Below are 18831 nucleotides of genomic sequence, written 5' to 3' on the forward strand. Positions count from 1 at the left end.
AATGCACGGCTCTGGCAAGAGATGTTGGTAATAGGGAAGCTATGGGCAGGGGGGCATATGCAAAATCTCAGTACCTTCCTCTCAATTTTGCTGTGCACCTAAAACCGCTCTAAAAAAATAAAGTCATTAAATTAAAAATAATTTTTAAAATGAGGGAGAAAATTGGGTGAGGGAAAAAAATCACAGGGGAAATTTTCTCAGTTTCCTGTACTGGATTAGGTATCCTTTTCCAGTGCAATTGCCTTTGTTTTTTCAATTGGATTTTGTTTTTCAAGCCAGTATCTTACAGGTCTTGGAACTAAGCATGGAGCCTGCCTTCTATGTTAAGCCGTTCAAGTTGGCCACCACCTCATCTTAGCACATGTTTTTTCCCCCCTATGATTTTTTTCCCTCATCCAGTTTTCTCCCTCATTTTAAAAATTATTTTTAATGTAATGACTTTATTTTTTTAGAGCAGTTTTAGGTTCACAACAAAACTGAGAGGAAGGTACTGAGATTTTGCATATGCCCCCTGCCCATAGCTTCCCTATTATCGACATCTCCTGCCAGAGTGGTGCATTTGTTACAACTGAAGAATCTATATTGACTATGATTATCACTCAATTTCCAGAGTTCTACTTTATGGACTTTTGTAAGCCACTTAAGAACTTTTTTTGGGGGAAGGGGATGAAATGCCATTGGTCCAAATGAGACAAGAATTATAAAAGCACAGAAGTCTAGGAATAGATAGCTTCCTACCCTTAATGACGTTTGAGCTCAGAAAAAGAAATTATGTGTGTAATCCCAACCCTGAGAAATTAAGGAAAGCTATACTTTGTATTCACTGTTGAATCACCTTGTAGAAATGTAACATTTTATTAATAGTTCCACCCAAATGTTTAATATTTTAAAAAAGTTAAATATTTTTATGCACATATTTTAATTATATGTAAAGTTTGGTCTATGAACTAGAACTTTATTTAACGACCCTTGATAAATTTTAGACTAATTTAGTTTCTTTCCTTAATTATAAATAACTGGGTTTGTCTGTGATCTTCTAGTCTAAAATTATATATAATAAAATTTCAAAATCTGATCTCATCCTCACAATGTCATAAGAGGAAATTGAAATATAAAGAGGTTATTTTCCAGAAACATACAGCAAGTTAGGAAGGCAGATTTAGAATCTAGGCCCTTTGTTTTTGCTCAGGAAATAAGAAACACTCATTAAACTTTTTCTGTGATTCTTTATCTTGTGTGTTCCTGGCAGTAAGAGTCTAAACAACAGCAACAGCAAATGCTTATGCAGTGCTGCTTATATGTCAAGCACTTAGAACAGTGACATATATTAGCTCCCTTGATCTTCATAACAACCCTATCAAGCAGGTACTGTTACTATCCACATTTCCTAGATGATGAAGCCCAGGCCCTGAGAGCTTAAGCAACTTGGTTAAGCTCACACACTGAGAAAGTGGTACAGCCAGAATTTAACTCCATATCAATACTTTTGATCCATCCACTAATCTGCCTCTCATATAATCATAGATACTCCTTTGTCTTAATAAGGCTTGGAATATATTTTCATCATTGAATGGATATTGGGAAACTGTGAGATCATTAAAAGAGCCTGAAAGAGGCTGACCCCAAACAGATGTAATATAGTGATCAGCCTTGAATAGGGTATCTGTCGATCAAAGGCTAAGCATATCACTGACTATGGAAATAATCTTAAACTGTGTGTGACTTGATGTTGATCAAACTTAAGTTGTTTTTAAAAGGGAAAAAAATACATTGCAAATCTCCAACATTGCCTGAAGTACGTACAAACATAAAGTATGGTGTAAATTCTTCATATGTTGAGTTCACATTTATAACACAAAATTCAATTTATAACTGATGTGCAAATCAAAATAAAACACTCAAATTTCAGATTAATATACTAATTTAATTTGATGGATGGTGTCATTTCGCTGAAGCTATTTCACCACCACAGTTTGAACATAGTACTGACTACTGTAGTGCCCATTTCAGCATGTAGAAGATCATCATGTTACCCACATGTACTCCCTTTCTCTTTCTGAACTACCCTGGAAACTTTGTTCACATAGCTGGCTGTGACATCATCTGGTCTTCGGTTGATGTGAATGTATAATTTACCTTGAAGTCTTTTCCCCTTCTTTTATCGTCAGCCAATGGCAATTATAGTAGTTCTTCTTAGTGAAGCACAGACTCAGACACCAGGGTGAGCCCTGAAATCTCTCGGTGGCTCTCTATTATAAGGGGGCAGTCGTTATACCAAATGTGCTCATGTGTATATTTCAGATCACAATTGAAATGAAACACTATATTGAATTTCTTATAGGAGGTAGTTAACTCCTCCCTTTCGAATCCAAGAACAGGTAGGGATTTGGGTATGCAAGTTTCAGAATTACTAGTTTTAGATGTTGAAGTCACACTTTAGAATGCTAATGTAATATGAAAGTGGGACCAATTTTAGCTCTTTTACTTGTTATTTTTTGTTCCAGTTAGTCAAGAATCAGAGAAGCACTTGCTTGGTTTCTTAGGGAATGGTACACAGGAATGGCAATTTTTCATAGGAGGAAAAGAATCTGAATCTGCTTGGTACAAAGGGTGGTGTCACTGGAGATTTCAGGTTAAGTACAAGGGAAAATGATGACCTTAATAGTACCGTTACATTGAAATCTTGATGAAATCTTGGGAGAAAAAAACCTTCAAAAATTAAGTGGAAAATAAGAACTTTCCCTTGTCCTGAGCTCTAGGGAGAATTTACTGCAAATTTGGAATCATGCATCACTGACTGCAACTTTACCCCCTTCTTCCTCACTACCTCTACAGCTAAAATGACTGCAAATAATTCCACGTTTCCTCTGAATTCATCTAAGCTAGCTCACTGAAGTTTGGGGTAGTTAGTCTGAGTGATGTAGTTTCTGGCGATCTGAGTTAATGTGGTGAGACCTGAAGGATCTCAAGAAAATAATAACTGGCCTAGTGCTAAGAGTCACAGCTGCCCCTTTTGAATAACGTATGTTAACATAGGTCTCTCCGTGTTGGATAACATAGGTGTTACAGCTCTGCTGCTTACTATCCTGGCTAACTTGGACAGATTTCATTTCCTTACCTTACTTGTGAAATGTGTGGAAGGAGAAAAACAATCTGTATATAAAGTTCCTCTTTCACACCCTGCTGTATTGTAAATAGTAGATATTGGTACCATCTTCCTGGTCCAAAAGCAATCTGTGTTAGAAACAACTGAAAAGAGCAGGAAAGCAGGACCTGCTGAGTTGACTTGGGAAAGAAAATCAAAATGTTTAATTTACTGCGCATGATGTTTAGTTGTAAAATTTTGCCTCTACTTAAATATCAGCCTTAAGGGACTCTCCTCCGTTGTCACTGGAGGGATGGGATCCAGAGAAGCTGTCACAGCCTGAGACCCTTCTCAGAAAACAAGGCTGTGTCTTTCTTAAATCCACAGTTGACGTTCTAGATATTCTTTATCACAAAACAGTGATGCCATGGTCTTGACTTAGAAACTATTGAGATCAAAAGTTACCAAATTCCTGCCTTAGGATAGGAACTAAAAATTCTTAGAGGCTCACCATCTTTTAAAAAACCAGCACATTTTAAAGTGAATGGCAAATAAATAAATAAATAAAAATAAAGTGAATGGCGGCTGTGCTGAACGTAAAACTTGCTGACCTCCTAATTCTCCATAGAGTCTATTTTGCATGGCTTATTTTTGTTTACGATTTTATAGTTTCATTTTGTTTTCCTTTTCATGAAGAAAAATACATAAGCAAATCACAGAGAAGGAAAAGAACTTTACTTGTATCTTAATAAATCATAATTACTAACAAAACATTTTTTAAAACCTGTGTTGCTGGCACCAATAAAATAATTCAGACTTTTCTTTTGCCACCTCAGCTAAAGGTGTTGATCCTAAAGGCCATCCTTATAAATCTCTTTATATCCTTATTCTTTTATCAACTTCTTAATTGTATTTTTAATTATGTCACTGTAATTAATTAATTATTAATTGTAACACAGTAAAATCACAGAAATTTTCTATAGGATGCTTTCCTACACAAGAAGACATCTTGTATGGTTCAAAATTAAACTCCGCCTAATTACCATGCATTTATTTTCCTTTGATAAATACATTCTCTACATAATCCATACAGAAATATGATATTACCTTGGAACTGTGATGACAAACTTACCTTTGGTTTGACAGAATCATGCAGACATTTGTTACACAGCAGTGGAAACAGAGCAAAGAAAAATCCAGTTGCCTGCACAATAAGAAGCTGTCAGAGAAGAAAGTGAAGTCTCCCCTGCATCTATTTTCTACCTTGCGCAGGTGGGTAACAGACGTCTTTCCATCGTCTTCCTAAACGCTGCACCTGTGATATTCCATGGTTATTTAATTCAAGCATTCTTGCTACAGTCTTGGCATCTGTTTATTTTCTTTATGACTTTAAAGAACAGACCAAGTTACATCCATTCCATCAAAAAACACAGATACTCATTTCTATGTTTTGAGTTTGTGTTTCCTTTGCATGGGTTAAATTTACTAAAATTACATTTTTTGGTTTCTAATCACATAGAGTTTTCCCTACCAGAATTAGTCCTTTATAGGGCTCTGGGATAAGTAGGAGGAAAAACAAACAAACAAACAAACTGGACAAACCTTTTCTGCTTTCCAGGAAACATAGAATTCAGTCCCTGTGATCTTTCCATACATATTTGGTTTCAATTTTGGCTGGATAAACTGGATTAAAAAGACATGGTGTTTGTAACAGAGTTGAGTTGATTGAGCCCGACAAGTGTTCTCCATGGTCTGTTGCACTCATGATTCGCCCTGTTAATTGTTGCATTTTGAAGGTCGCCAAGTTATCCTCCCCCTGGTTGTGGAAAAAGCAAATCCAAACTGAAATCGGAGCAAGACGGGATCTCCAAGACGCATAAGCTGCTGCGGAGGACTTGTTCCAGCACAGTCAAGACGGAGGACGTGTGCGCCCCGAAGCCACACAGGACCTTCGGTCGCTCGCTGTCCAGCGACCCCCGGGCTGAGCAGGCGGTGACGACCATTAAGTCACACAAACTCTTGAACCGTCCCTGCCCTGCAGCCGCCAAGCAGGAGGACTGCCTCGCTCTCAAGTCGCACAAACTCTTGACTCGCTCTTGTTCTGGAGACCCGCGCTGTGAGCACAATGCCAGCCTGAAGCCTCACAAACTGCTAAGCAGGTCTTATTCCAGTAACCTCAGAATGGAAGAATTATATGGACTCAAGAATCACAAGTTGCTCAGCAAGTCTTACTCCAGTGCCCCCAAGTCATCCAAAACGGAGCTTTTCAAGGAACCCAACGCAGAGGGCCGGAGGCTCTCTCTTACCTCAGGGCTCATTGGTATCTTAACTCCATCATCATCTTCATCTTCCCAGCCTGCTGTGCGTACATATTTTCATCTTGAGTTCTTAAATGTCAGCTAAGGGGCAGTAGAGGGTTTTGTTAGTTTGTTTGTTTTGTAAGATCTGGTAAAGGAAAGAAGCACAATTTTGTTTTTGTTTTTTAAAATTTACAATTTTTTTTTCTTTTGGATGTTATTTTGCATACCAGACATTTGCAACTGGTACTGGAATGTTCATTTTGATTCTGAAAAAATAAATGTGGCTGTCAATTTGAGGTCCAGGCCAGAGTCCTGTCATGGGAATGAATGCTACTAAAAATGGAAGGAAGTCCATTGGATTCACAAAGCCTGTCCTTTTAAGCAAGCATAGCATTTCTAATGTTTTATTAAGTAGGTTTATCTAATCTCTGGTTTTCTCACAAAAGTAGTGGAGCTCAAATTTTGTCTAATAATTTTTTTAGAATAAAAATGGTTGATGTTTTATTTTATTTATTTATTTGTAATAATTAATAGGGGTGTCCTTCCTATTGTATATAAGAGGACAACTTTGCCCATGAACTTGTGGAGAGAAGTAACAGTTACGGCTGTATCCCTGAGCCTGACTTAAAGCCGCTCTCAGTGTCTACTTTATGAAACTGAAGTCACTTTGTCCTGAAGCTGTTTTGCATGGGGAGACGGGCCTGGGAGGTGACTGTATTAAAGCTTAAGTACTTTGGGTGGTATTTATTGGGAGTCAGTCTTACACAAAGTTTACCTCTAGAGTAATCAGCATTATAGCCAGTTGCAGATAAAGAAACAGACCTATCTTATGTATATTAATTACATAAAATAATTGACCAAAAGTTTTGTTTGCTTTTAGTAAATTTGTGTTTGTGTGTGTTAGGGAGGAACATATTTAACTCTTTAACTATTAATACAGATATACCAAGCAACAGATGAAACTGAAAAGAAATAAGAGGATACATTTTCCGAAAGTTGTGGTGCTCTTATATAGATTTATTTCGAAAATTACATTGTAAATTATACCATGAAATTTTATTTGTGTTAAGAAAATGTATGTGAGTATGTTGGTAATTTTAGGTGGATATCCCCAAAGCCCATTTCTTCTCAAAACTAAGTATTAAAGACATACAGAAAAGTAATTATGTCAGAGTTACATAGTAGAAAGTTTCCCATGGTTAGTTTCACCTAAGAAAGATAATTTTGGATATTCTGTAAAAGAAAATGTCTTAATGTCCTCCTGTATGATTAAGCCTAATATAGTAGTTTAGTATTGTACCCCTTACAGCAGCTGTCTAGTACGTCCTTGGAGAAATAATTCTATCTGATTGTGAAATGAGATTGAAATAATCTAAATGAGGAAGTGGGAGCAATCAGTGATAAGTAATAGAGGCAACGAGTTTTTGTGATCATTTAAAGATGCCACTCATTTTTATTAGGAGATCAGAAATTAAGAATGCTGCTCATTTAGTTTAAACAAAGATTGCAATAGTAATGGAGGAAAGGGCATTATAATAAATTCTAAAATCTCGATGTCATAATCAGTGATTTAATTCACATTACAGGTGATCTTAGATCACATCTGTATTCACTGCTGCAAAAGTAAAAGGCTATAATTTATATATTTTCCTAATTAAAAAATTATTTTCTTCTACTTTGCTTTTTATAGCCAAATGGTGCCAAATGTATTCCAATACGAGACCGTGGCTTCCTAGTGCAGGTATGAGCCAAGCCTCCATCCGTTGTAGAAATAGTTTGGCCTTTAGTGGGTTTTCAAATCCTTCATGAACTTGACTTAATTCTTTCTCTTTATTGTCTTATTCAGACAATTGAGTTTGCTGAACAGCGGATCCCTGTGTTGAATGAATACTGTGTGGTTTGTGATGAACCACATGTGTTTCAAAATGGCCCCATGCTTAGGGTAAGTTCTCACTGGTGGAATGTCAGTTTAGAATATAAATGAAGAGGGTTAAGATATAAAAATAAATAAGTAAATAACTGCATTTGCAGTAAGCACTCTCTATTGAGCCAATTACGTAATACACAAAGTCATATAATTTTGACAAATGAGTCACTATTTCTAAAGGAGTCTGTGAAAGATCAAGCTGTTTCATATTAGCAAAATGTTTCTTATTTCTCACATGTGCTTATTTATCACTTCAGTGTTTATTCATCTATATCTATATCCATCTATATCAATATGTATATATATGTAAACTTGTAAACACTGTTTTTTTCAAAACAGCACAATTTAAAGATAGTTAATACAGAGAGTAGAGGGTAGTCCTTGTTCCAGTTAGAAGAGGTATATAGTAGAATCTGGAGAATTAGAGTAAAGATTTCAAAAAAAATGCCAAATCACTGACACATTTATGGAATTATTAAGGGAGTATGGAAATAAGAATCAAAGTATAAGTGGTATTTTTTGGGGAGAATTACCTAATTCAAAAGTTTTTTTTGCAATTTTTTTATTGAGATAAAATTTGTATAAATATGCAATTCACTATTTGAATGTGTACAATTCAGTGGTTTTTATTGCATTCACAATGTTGTGCAACCGTTACTACTAATTCCAGAACATTTCTATTACCCCAAAAAAGAAACCCTATGAAAGTTAGTAATCACTCCCAATTTTCCCCTCACCTCACCCTCTGGCAACCACTAATATATTTTCTGTCTCTATGAATTTGCCTGTTTTAGACATCTCATATAGGACATTAAATATAAGTTATACATTATGTGGCCATTTGGTTTTGGCTTCTTACATTAAATATAAGTTATACATTATGTGGCCATTTGGTTTTGGCTTCTTTCACTTAGTAAAATGTTTTCGAGGTTCATCTGTGTAGCATGTCTCAGAACTTTATTCCTTTTTATGGTGGAATAAGACTACATTATATGGATATGTGACTTTTGTTCATCCATTCTTCAGTTAATGGAATTGCTGGGACATATGTTAATGCTACTTAACAGTTTCAGGAACTACCAAACTATTTTTGACAGCGACTGTACCACTATATTCCTACCAGCAGTGTATGATGGTTCCAGTTTGTCCACATCTTCACCAGCGCTTGTTATTTACCTCTTTTTTTCCCCAATTATAGCCATCCTAGCATTCATGAAGTGGTAACTCATTGTGATTTTGATTTGCCCTTCCCTAATGACTAATGATTTGAGCATCTCTTCATGTGCTTATTGGCTATTTGTATATCTTCTTTGGAGAAATATCTGTTTAAATCCTTTGCCCATTTTTTATTTGGGTTATTTGTCTTTAGTGAGTTGTAAGAGTTCTTTATGTATTGTGAATACTAGATCATTGTTAGAGGTATGATTTGCAAATATTTTCTCCTATTTTCTTTTTCTTGATAGTGTCCTGTGACACACAAGTTTTTAATTTTAATGGAATCCAAATTTCAGTTGAACCATTGCCTAATCCAAGGTCACAAAGATTTGTACCTATATTTCCTTCAAAGAGTTTATAGTTTATATCTTACATTTAAGACATTGATCCTTTTTGAGTTAATTTTTGCTTATGGTATGAGGTTGCTGTCCAGATTCATTCTCTTGCATGTAGATATCTAGTTGTCTAAGTACCATTTGTTGAAAAGACTCTTCTTCCCCAATTAAATGATCTTGTCTCTCTTGTTGAAAATGATTTGACCATAGATGTTTTGATTTACTGGTCAACTCTTAATTTTACTCCACTGATTTGTATGTCAGTCCTTATACCTGTACTATACTGTCTTGATTAACTGTAGCTTTGTAGTGAGTTTGAAATGAAGAAGTGTGAGTCCTCCAACTTTTTTTTTTTATAATATTGGATCCCTTGCATTTCCATATGAATTCTAGGGTCAGCTTATCTGCCAAAAAGGCAAATGGAATTTTGATAGGGTTTGATTTGGGTCTGTAGGTCAATTTGGGAAGTATTGCTATCTTAATATTAATCCTTCCAATCCACGAATGCAGGGTATCCTTCCATTTATCTAGATCTTTTAAAATTTCTTTTTATACTGTTTTTTAGTTTCAGTGTTCAAGTCTTGCACATCCTTGGATAAATTTATCTTTAAGTAGTTTATTCTTTTTGATGCTGTTGCCACTTCTAATCAACATTGTACTAGAGGTTCTAGCCAGGCAATTAAGAAGAGAAGAATAATAGAATGTATCCATATTGGACATGAAAAACTAAAGCAATCTGTTTGCAGATGACTTGAGCACTGTGTGCCAGGCACCCTGTGTAGACATTTTGCATACTGCTTCCTTATTTGATTTTCACAAAACTCTGTGGTTTAGATATTTTTGTGCCCATGGTGCAAATAAGGGGGTTAAGATTCAAAGAGGTTAGAAGATTTATTTAGCTTCACCCAGCTATATGAGTGGAAGCTGAACTTTGAACCTGATTTTGTCTGACTTCAAAACTGCATCACAAACATTTATTGAAGGCTTTATGAGTATAACACACCATACTAGATTCTGTTGCACTTTTTAAGAGAGATTTGTCCTGTCCTTAGGAATATATGTTTGAAAAGATGAATTGCAAAGCCTAGAAATAGGTAATTTTATTAGAATTTTTTTGTATTTCAAGATTTATACTTTAAAAAACATATATAATATCCATTTATGACCATAACCACTGTCGGGCTTTATGATATATTGGTTTCATTTTATTTGTTTATGGGAAACATATAAAAGAGTTTTTTCTTGCCACCCAAATGCTATTTTTTGACAGTCAGTTATTCCTCTCAAAGAGATATATTGTTATTCTGAAACCCAACTTAACTAAATCAGAATTTATTAAATATTTGTGCAAGATTGTTATTTTTAGTCAATACACGGAAATGTATAGTTAGGATGAGAGGAGAGAGGATCCTTTAACCATTGTCAGTTTATCCCAGTAAGGAGGCCTATTTTTACTTTGTCATTGTGCATCTGTGGATCTTGATTTATTTCTTGATCCATGGCAATGACATTTTCCTTGCCATAGATAATAGTAATGTTATTAATGGCATAAGCTTTTTGAGTGCTTTTTATGTAATCATGTTTTTGAAGTGCCTTATATGGATTATCTTATTTAATCTTATTTAACCCTATTAGGCAGGTATTAGTACTGTCCCTGCACTATAGATGAGGAAAACAGTAATTTTTTAAATGTCACACTGTTAGTAAGTAATAGGGACAGGATTCAAACCCTGGCAGAATGGCACCAAGGCCATGGTTCTTAATCATGATGCTACTCTTTTTTTTTTTTTTTTTTTTTGCGGTACACGGGCCTCTCACTGTGTGGCCTCTCCCGTTGCGGAGCGCAGGCTCAGCGGCCATGGCTCACGGGCCCAGCCGCTCCGCGGCATGTGGGATCTTCCCAGACCGGGGCACGAACCCGCGTCTCCTGCATCGGCAGGCGTACTCTCAAATGCTGTGCCACCAGGGAAGCCCTCATGATGCTACTCTTGACTTATATGCCTGAATTAACTACTTTTATGTCCTGGAAATTCACCACACATATTGTTGGGAGTTTGCTCTTTACAGTTTAATTGCTGTCAGTTCATTCCTATAATAGGTGATAGAAATATCATAGTTGATGTTAGTATTCTCTTTGCCTTGCTTCAAGTTCTGTTTTACTTTATCTTTCTGCACCAATGAAGTTTGCTGTCTCTTTCTAGAAATGGAAATGCTTTTGTAAACAAGAGAGAAAACGTTTTCTAAATAAATATAGCTAGTTATCAGGAGGTTTTATGTTGCTTCAATTCAGACTGATATCTAAGGAAATCAGAAAACTTACCGTGGTTTCTTAAATAGTAAGATAAGTGACATATGAAATCAGATCAGGAAATGAAAATAGAGAAACATCTCATATTCAAAGGAAGAAAAGTAAACAAAACTACCTCCCTGTTCTGTTAAACAGATATTTCACCTAAATCAGGTATATATTCATTTTTTCTCTCTCTCTCTTATATTTACATCGCAATATGTTTTACTATAATTTCAATAATGTACATAGTGTATAATTTCAATAAGGTATAACAATTATTACAAATATAATGTTCAGCCCATATAACACATTAAAAACTGTAGTAAATCCTAGAGCTATAAAGAGGATAAGTCATAGCTCCATAGGGTGATTAAATAGGTTCGATAAAACTTGATTTCTTGTTATAAAGCAGAAACTAATTTAAAAAAAAAACCTCGATTTCCATAGATTTCTCTGCCTAATGTTTATTACATTTGTTAGATCTTTCTCTGTCAAAATTCAAATTGTTTCTTATATTTTGTATCTTTTCTTCAAGGCTGATTGTTTTTCAAATGACATAAGTCCCCTTTTACCCCTGTTTCCCAAAAGTCCTAAAATTTTACTCCTTTCCTATTCTGCCACTTTACTCAGAGGTCTAGGTAAGCATGTCACACTTTTGCAACATCAAGAACTACTTATTTAGAAATACCACAATGCTCTGATTTTCTCTTTTGCTTATAAAGGTTATAAATATCACTCTCAGGTGTGAGTCCTGACATGCAGTACTGTGGATCTGCATAAAATTCACCTTCTCAGGAGGGTTGTTCAGAGTCCCAGAATTTCAGTTCGGCAGTACAGTCTGCATTGTGATCAGAAAACCAAACCACTGGTTCTCCATGTTTTGGAATCAGCTAGAGCGTTAATGCACTAGACTGTCTTTGAGATGCTTTAAAATGTTGATTTTGGTCTTCAAGTGTGTTGGCAAAACAAGAAAACAAGGATTTACTGCCAAAATCACCACTGCTTTTATCAGCCTATAAATTCCTAGTGCCCTTGTCTTTTTGTTAGGGTCACCTTAAACACCCAATTCTTGGATCAATGCAGGTGTTTGTCTTCTTCTTTGAACCCTGTGCGTGAGCTGCTGAATCCTGTTGGAAAAAACCACTCATGTGGTTGTGTGGCTTAGTATCCCTACAAAGTTAGAACTTTGTCAGTGATACTGGAGGCTCATTCTCTGTGTCTCTGGTTAACAGACTTTTCCTGTTTCTCACTTCAGTATGTGATGTGGGAATTATGATTTCATTTTCTTCTCCTGCTGTGTGAAAATGTCCCACATTACTTGCTGTGGATTACCAGGCCTGAGATTCTACATCACCTCTAGAGAATAATGCTCTTTCCTACTAAAGCAAGGTCAGAGAAACCTGCGAGTCTAATAATTTTGTGGTCCAGTCTTGCTGTGGACCATAGACAAATGTTGGTAACTAAGGTTCTTATTTTCAGAGTGAAAATTAACAATACCCAGCTATAATTTGGTCATAGTATAAGACACTCCCATGACCATTTTTTTGGAAACTAACTGTGTGGGTCAACCTGGGTATGTCCCATTTTACCTTGAGGAAAACAGGTAGGTCTTCTTGTATTTAGGTCTGATGTTAAAGAATGGATGAAAAAGCATAGCCTATTTTCTCCCTGCTCCCCCTCAATGCATTTTGTAGAAGTTAACATTTCAAGTCCTGAAATAAAGGCTAAACTAAATAATCATGCCAAAAAACTTTCAGTTCAAAACTATAATTATTTTTACATCCAAATTGAGCAGAAATTGGTTTTAATGTTCAAACAACTTTAGTTTTATCAGACAATGGGGATCACCATGTATATTGGGGACTAACCAGGCCTGATCCTATTTTATTGTGGATCTGTCTTGATCTCTGTGGGATTCCTGTCTTTCTTAATGGACAGTAAATCTTTCCCTACCCCAAATGTGTCTGTCTTCCAAACCATGAAAAGCACCCAAAGTACTGACTATAAAACTGGAAACACAGAGAATTAAATGCATGTAGGTTTTGTGTTTCCAGTAGATATTCTTAATTATTCTCATATGTTTTCAACACTTGTTTTTAAATTATGAAGTTGTATTTACATGGTTCATTTCTTTTTTATCAAGACCTAGTGTAACAACAAATTAAGAATTTTGATAAACTGCGGGTATGAAAGTAAAAATACCACTTCATGATATGCTTCAATGAAAATTCTTATTAAACACTAATTTTGTATATACATTGGGTTAAAACAAGTAGAAGAAGCTTATCCAGGTTACCTAATACTATTAATACTTAAACAGCTCTGTATACCTCAAGGAGATTTTATAAACCATATCTCACTTGGTTCTCTTTCTCACTTAGTCCTTTTATCAACCTGGTGAACTAGATCTGATTTTATCCCTGTTTTATAGCTAGGAGAACTGAACTGTGCACATATGCTCCAACTGGAACAGTATCCACTTTTATCTGTTTTATATATTGGGCTTACATGAAATATTGTGTTTGAAAAAAAAGACCATGGCAAAAAAAGGTTTGAAAACCACTCACCTACACTGTGCTATATATAAATACATAGCTAGATTCTCTTGAGTTGTGTCATTTCTATTTTCGGTAGGAAGTAATTTAAATTCATTGAAAACACAAAGTTTCTAAAGTGCAGTTAGTTTCTAAAATATTCTTTAGGGCTTAAAGCCATTATTTTTAAACATGTTTTTACTGCTCACATTTAAATAGCTTTGATTCAAATAAAATTAAAAACGTATTCATCTTAGCTTAAAAATTTCTAAAATGAATCTTAACTTAGGGACATATAAAGTTCCCCATGTTTTTAAATGGTGCACAATGAATATTATATTGCAGATATATTATGTATGTTATGTGTAATGGCAGGAGGGAATTGAAATGGTTTTGCAGCTTACGTTATAGGGACTGATTTTTTGGAAGGCAATATAATAGTATAACATTAAGAATAGATAATATTTTATAAATTGAAACTAATAGATTTATTGTAAACTTGAATTAGTAAATAATGTACATTTTGGGTGATGTTTAGGCATACATACTTTGTATTAAAGTATGTTTAATAAAACACACAATTTCACTTATCTAGCGATAGCTATTCAATAACTACATTTTATTTTGAATTGATGCTGGAGTTTTCTGTGCAAATGATACAGTTATAGCCGAATTTGTTGGGAGCACGGTATTGGCTGTCAGTTGGCTCAAGGTGGGAGAATGCTAATTACAGTATAACTGCATATTTTATTAAGGAAAAATGAATCAGTTTCTTTCCTTGAATAGGATGTGCTTTCTGTGAGACATCTAATCTTGATTACTTACAATTTGAGAACTTTCTTTTAGTACGCCATCTTGTGTTGACATTTTGAACTCCTCAAATAAAATGGATAAACATGGGAGAGGATCAGTGATCTACAAAAACTAGTTGGCAAATTGTTATATCAAAATTAAACTCATTTATAGCTTGAATACTCTATAGAATGTTCTAGTAAAAAATGATTGATAGATATAACATTGTTGCTTTAAAAATTCACTGGCATTTACTTAGTATGGTGTTATATAGTACATAAATTATTCACAATATTACTACCTCTATAGTTGCTATTTTAAAAAGAAAGGAAGAAACATAGGCAGAACACTCTATGACATAAATCACAGCAAGATCCTTTTTGACGCACCTCCTAGAGAAATGGAAATAAAAACAAAAGTAAACAAATGGGACCTAATGAAAAGGAAAACATAAAAAAGATGAAAAGACAACCCTCAGAATGGGAGAAAATATTTGCAAATGAAGCAACTGACAAAGAATTAATCTCCAAAATTTACAAGCAGCTCATGCAGCTCAATATCAAAAAAACAAACAACCCAATCCAGAAATGGGCAGAAGACCTAAATAGACATTTCTCCAAAGAAGGTATACAGATTGCCAACAAACACATGAAAGGATGCTCAACATCATTAATCTTTAGAGAAATGCAAATCAAAACTACAGTGAGGTATCACCTCATACCAGTCAGAATGGCCATCATCAAAAAAAAATCTACAAACAATATATGCTGGAGAGGGTGTGGAGAAGAGGGAACCCTCTTGCACTGTTGGTGGGAATGTAAATTGATACAGCCACTATGGAAAACAGTATGGAGGTTCCTTAAAAAACTAAAAATAGAACTACCATACGACCCAGCAATCCCACTACTGGGCATATACCCTGAGAAAACCATAATTCAAAAAGAGTCATGTACCACAATGTTCATTGCAGCACTATTTACAATATCCAGGACATGGAAGCAACCTAAGTGTCCATTGACAGACGAATGGATGAAGAAGATGTGGCACTTATATACAATGGAATATTACTCAGCCATTAAAAGAAATGAAATTGAGTTATTTGTAGTGAGGTGGATGGACCTAGAGTCTGTCAAACAGAGTGAAATAAGTCAGAAAGAGGAAAACAAATACTGTATGCTAACATATATATATATGGAATCTAAAAAAAAAAAAATGGTTCTAAAGAACCTAGGGGCAAGACAGGAATAAAGACACAGAAGTAGAGAATGGACTTGAGGACACAGGGAGGGGGAAGGGTAAGCTGGGACGAAGTGAGAGAGTGGCATGGACATATATACACTTACCAAGTGTAAAATAGATAGCTAGTGGGAAGCAGCTGCATAGCACAGGGAGATCAGCTCCATGCTTTATGACCACCTAGAGGGGTGGGATAGGGAGAGTGGGAAGGAGATGCAAGAGGGAAGAGATATGGGCATATATGTATATGTATAGCTGATTCACTTTGTTATAAAGCAGAAACTAACACACCTTTGTAAAGCAGTTATACTCCAATAAAGATGTTAAAAAAAGAACCATTATAAGAGGAAATTCCAAATGCTAATGAACATATCTAAAAGGGTTATTCCACGAATAATCAAAGAAATTCATAATAAAGCACTTTCCTTACCAAATAAAAAAAAGGAAGATAAAATTATTTTTATAAGAATGTAATATGTAGTTCTACTTCAAATTTTTCAGTATGATAGCAAACTTTCTTTTCTCCCCCCCAAAAGCAAGTTTTCTATCGTACCTGATTTCCTTCTTCAAACAGTTGCAGTAACAGGATATTCCTAGAAATCAGCCTTACAAATTTGAGTATGGGAAGAAAGGCCACTTTTCAGTGAAAAAAAATGCGGGAAAGAAAAGGAGTGTCTATAAAGTAATCCATAGCTTTACATTAGGAACATATGTTTATTATTTAAAATAATGGGTCAGCTGGTAAGTCCATGTAATTTGGAGATTTAGAGGTTTGAGTATAAACAGATGTGGGAGGGGGATGAAATAGTAATTCAGGAGAAAACATTGAACTGCTGTTATTCATTTGTTACCCAAGATAAAGACCAGGAGGTTTGGGTGAAATTGGTAAAAAATCATTTGAGACAAAGTCAGGGTGGCACATGAATACCTAGGATTAGCTACAAAGTGTGGTGATAGAATATTCAAATTTCAAAAAATAATCTTCCAAAAAAATTATCTTCCAATCTAGTTTAGCAGAATATTTTATTTCATTTTCATTTATATTGCTTAAGGGAACAATTTGGTACCAAAATGGTAGTTTCTACTTATATTCCCTGAATATGTGTGTGAACACACACACATACATACATACATTTTAGGATGATCACAAAGTAAGTATAATTAATTATCCAGGGTTGAAATAAAAAAATAAAAACCAATCATTACTCATATATACTAAATGAGCCTTATCCTGATATTCAGCTTTGGGATTGATGGATTTTTGTCATAAAAAAGTGTATGGTTATTTGGCAGTAGTATTATCAAAAACAAAGTACCTTCTGTGTCTCTGTTTACTTCCTCAGTGAACTTTGGGTGTCTGGTAGAGTACACATATTAATTCCTATGGCCCTTTATGATTTCCAAGGTTTATGTGCCCCGGGGTTTTGTTTGTGTATAGTTTCACCATCCTCAGACACCAATACACGATAGTAAATATGCAATAAAATGGTTGATGTTATTATTTCAGACCATACCATGCTCCCCTAAAGTAAACAAAAGAAACAACCCAATGTCAGCGGGGGAGGTTGAGGAGGAAACATACATGCACATACACATGAAAAAATAGATTAAGAATAGGTTAAATGGTAAAGTAAAAGAAAAAGTAGAAGTTGAACAGTCTGCTCTAAGTATATCCAAATATATGCAGCAGTATGTATCACTTGAGGCTGGATGAAGAATTGTTTCCAATTAGTTTCCTATCATAGGTAGTTTTTCCTGATGTTTCTGAAATAGAATCAAACTGTCCTTTTAAGGCTGACAAAGGAAATATATCAATTTATTTGTTTTGAAAATTCTCTTTGGGGAATGTCAATCAGAAATCTTTGTGTGATTGGTCATGCTTTTTGTCTGCAAAGCTACCATGTGGGCCTATTCTGAACATAAAGGATGCTCAGAATGGGGCCATCCTTCCCCACTAGTTAAGTAGTAGATGAAACTGTCCTCTGAAATGAGTGAACATAGGAGCAATGGCACTAACAAATGCGTCTGTCTGCTGTGCCGGGCACCACAGGCTGCATCGTGTTAGGCCTCATCAGCTACCTAATGCAATGTAACTTGGGAGATAAGATAAATCAGACAGATGACACTGTATCAGATTTGAAAGATGAGAGCTCTTCCAAAGCAATTGCAGAGTGTATATTTCAGAGCTGTTGACTCTAGGACGTTATTGAAGTCAAAAGTCTTTCAGCTATTTCTTCCAGAGAAAATTACCTAGGAAGAAATGGAATTCTCCTTTTTATATTTGTTTTACACAGCTTTGTGGTTTAATTAGTATATCACCAGCTTAGGTATCTGCTTTTTTTTAGTGCATCTCATGTGCAAATGTGTATTAAGCAGGCGAGAAGATGGATTTTCCAATTAAAGTATATTTTCATCTATTGCTAAATCATTCCAAGTGCAAGTGCCTAAAACTAACTAAAATGAATTTTTTAATCATATTTGTGACTGTATCAATAAATGATTATTTACTAATTGTTACCTAAATTTAGACATTTAATTCTTTAAAGTGATATTTCTTCCCTTTTCCCCCATCCAGTTTTATTGAGCTATAAGTGACATACAGCACTGTATAAGTTTAAGGTGTACAGCACAATGATTTGTCTTACATGCATCATGAAATGATTACTACAATAAGTTAGTGAATATGCATCATTTCATATTAATGGAAAATAAAATAACAAGAGAAAAGTATTTTTTCCTTGTGATGAGAACTCTTACGATTTACTCCCTTAACTTTCACATACACCAGTGTTAATTATATTAATTATGTTGTACATTATATTTCTAGTAGTTATTTATCTTATAATTGGAAGTTTGTACCTTTTGACCACCTTCCTCCAATTCCCCTTCCCCCCACCCCTCCACCTCTGGTAACGGCAAATCTGATTTCTTTTACTACGAATTTGTTTGTTTTTGAAGTATAATTGACCTACATACAACACTTCTTTAGTTCCTTGTGCACAACATAGTGATTTGAAATTTCTATACATTACAAAATGATCACCATGGTAAGTCTAGTTACCATCTGTCACCATACAAAGATACTGCATTATTATTGACTACCTTCCCCACACTCTA

At 35.0% G+C, this 18831-nt stretch overlaps 1 protein-coding gene across 2 annotated transcripts in view; it reads left to right on the forward strand.

Annotated features, from left to right (window-relative positions):
• Positions 1-18831, forward strand: part of PARP8 (poly(ADP-ribose) polymerase family member 8) — a 181661-nt gene that overhangs the window by 130991 nt on the left and 31839 nt on the right. For both annotated transcript variants that reach the window (XM_081233894.1, XM_081233895.1), the window contains exons 12-15: positions 4232-4357; positions 4882-5446; positions 7076-7126; positions 7232-7327. In XM_081233894.1, coding sequence (XP_081090020.1) covers positions 4232-4357; positions 4882-5446; positions 7076-7126; positions 7232-7327 — 838 coding nt within the window. The remainder of the gene's footprint in view (positions 1-4231; positions 4358-4881; positions 5447-7075; positions 7127-7231; positions 7328-18831) is intronic.

This window comes from Mesoplodon bidens (assembly GCF_964165515.1).
Source record: "Mesoplodon bidens genome assembly, chromosome: 4".
Taxonomy (NCBI): Eukaryota; Metazoa; Chordata; class Mammalia; order Artiodactyla; family Ziphiidae; genus Mesoplodon; species Mesoplodon bidens.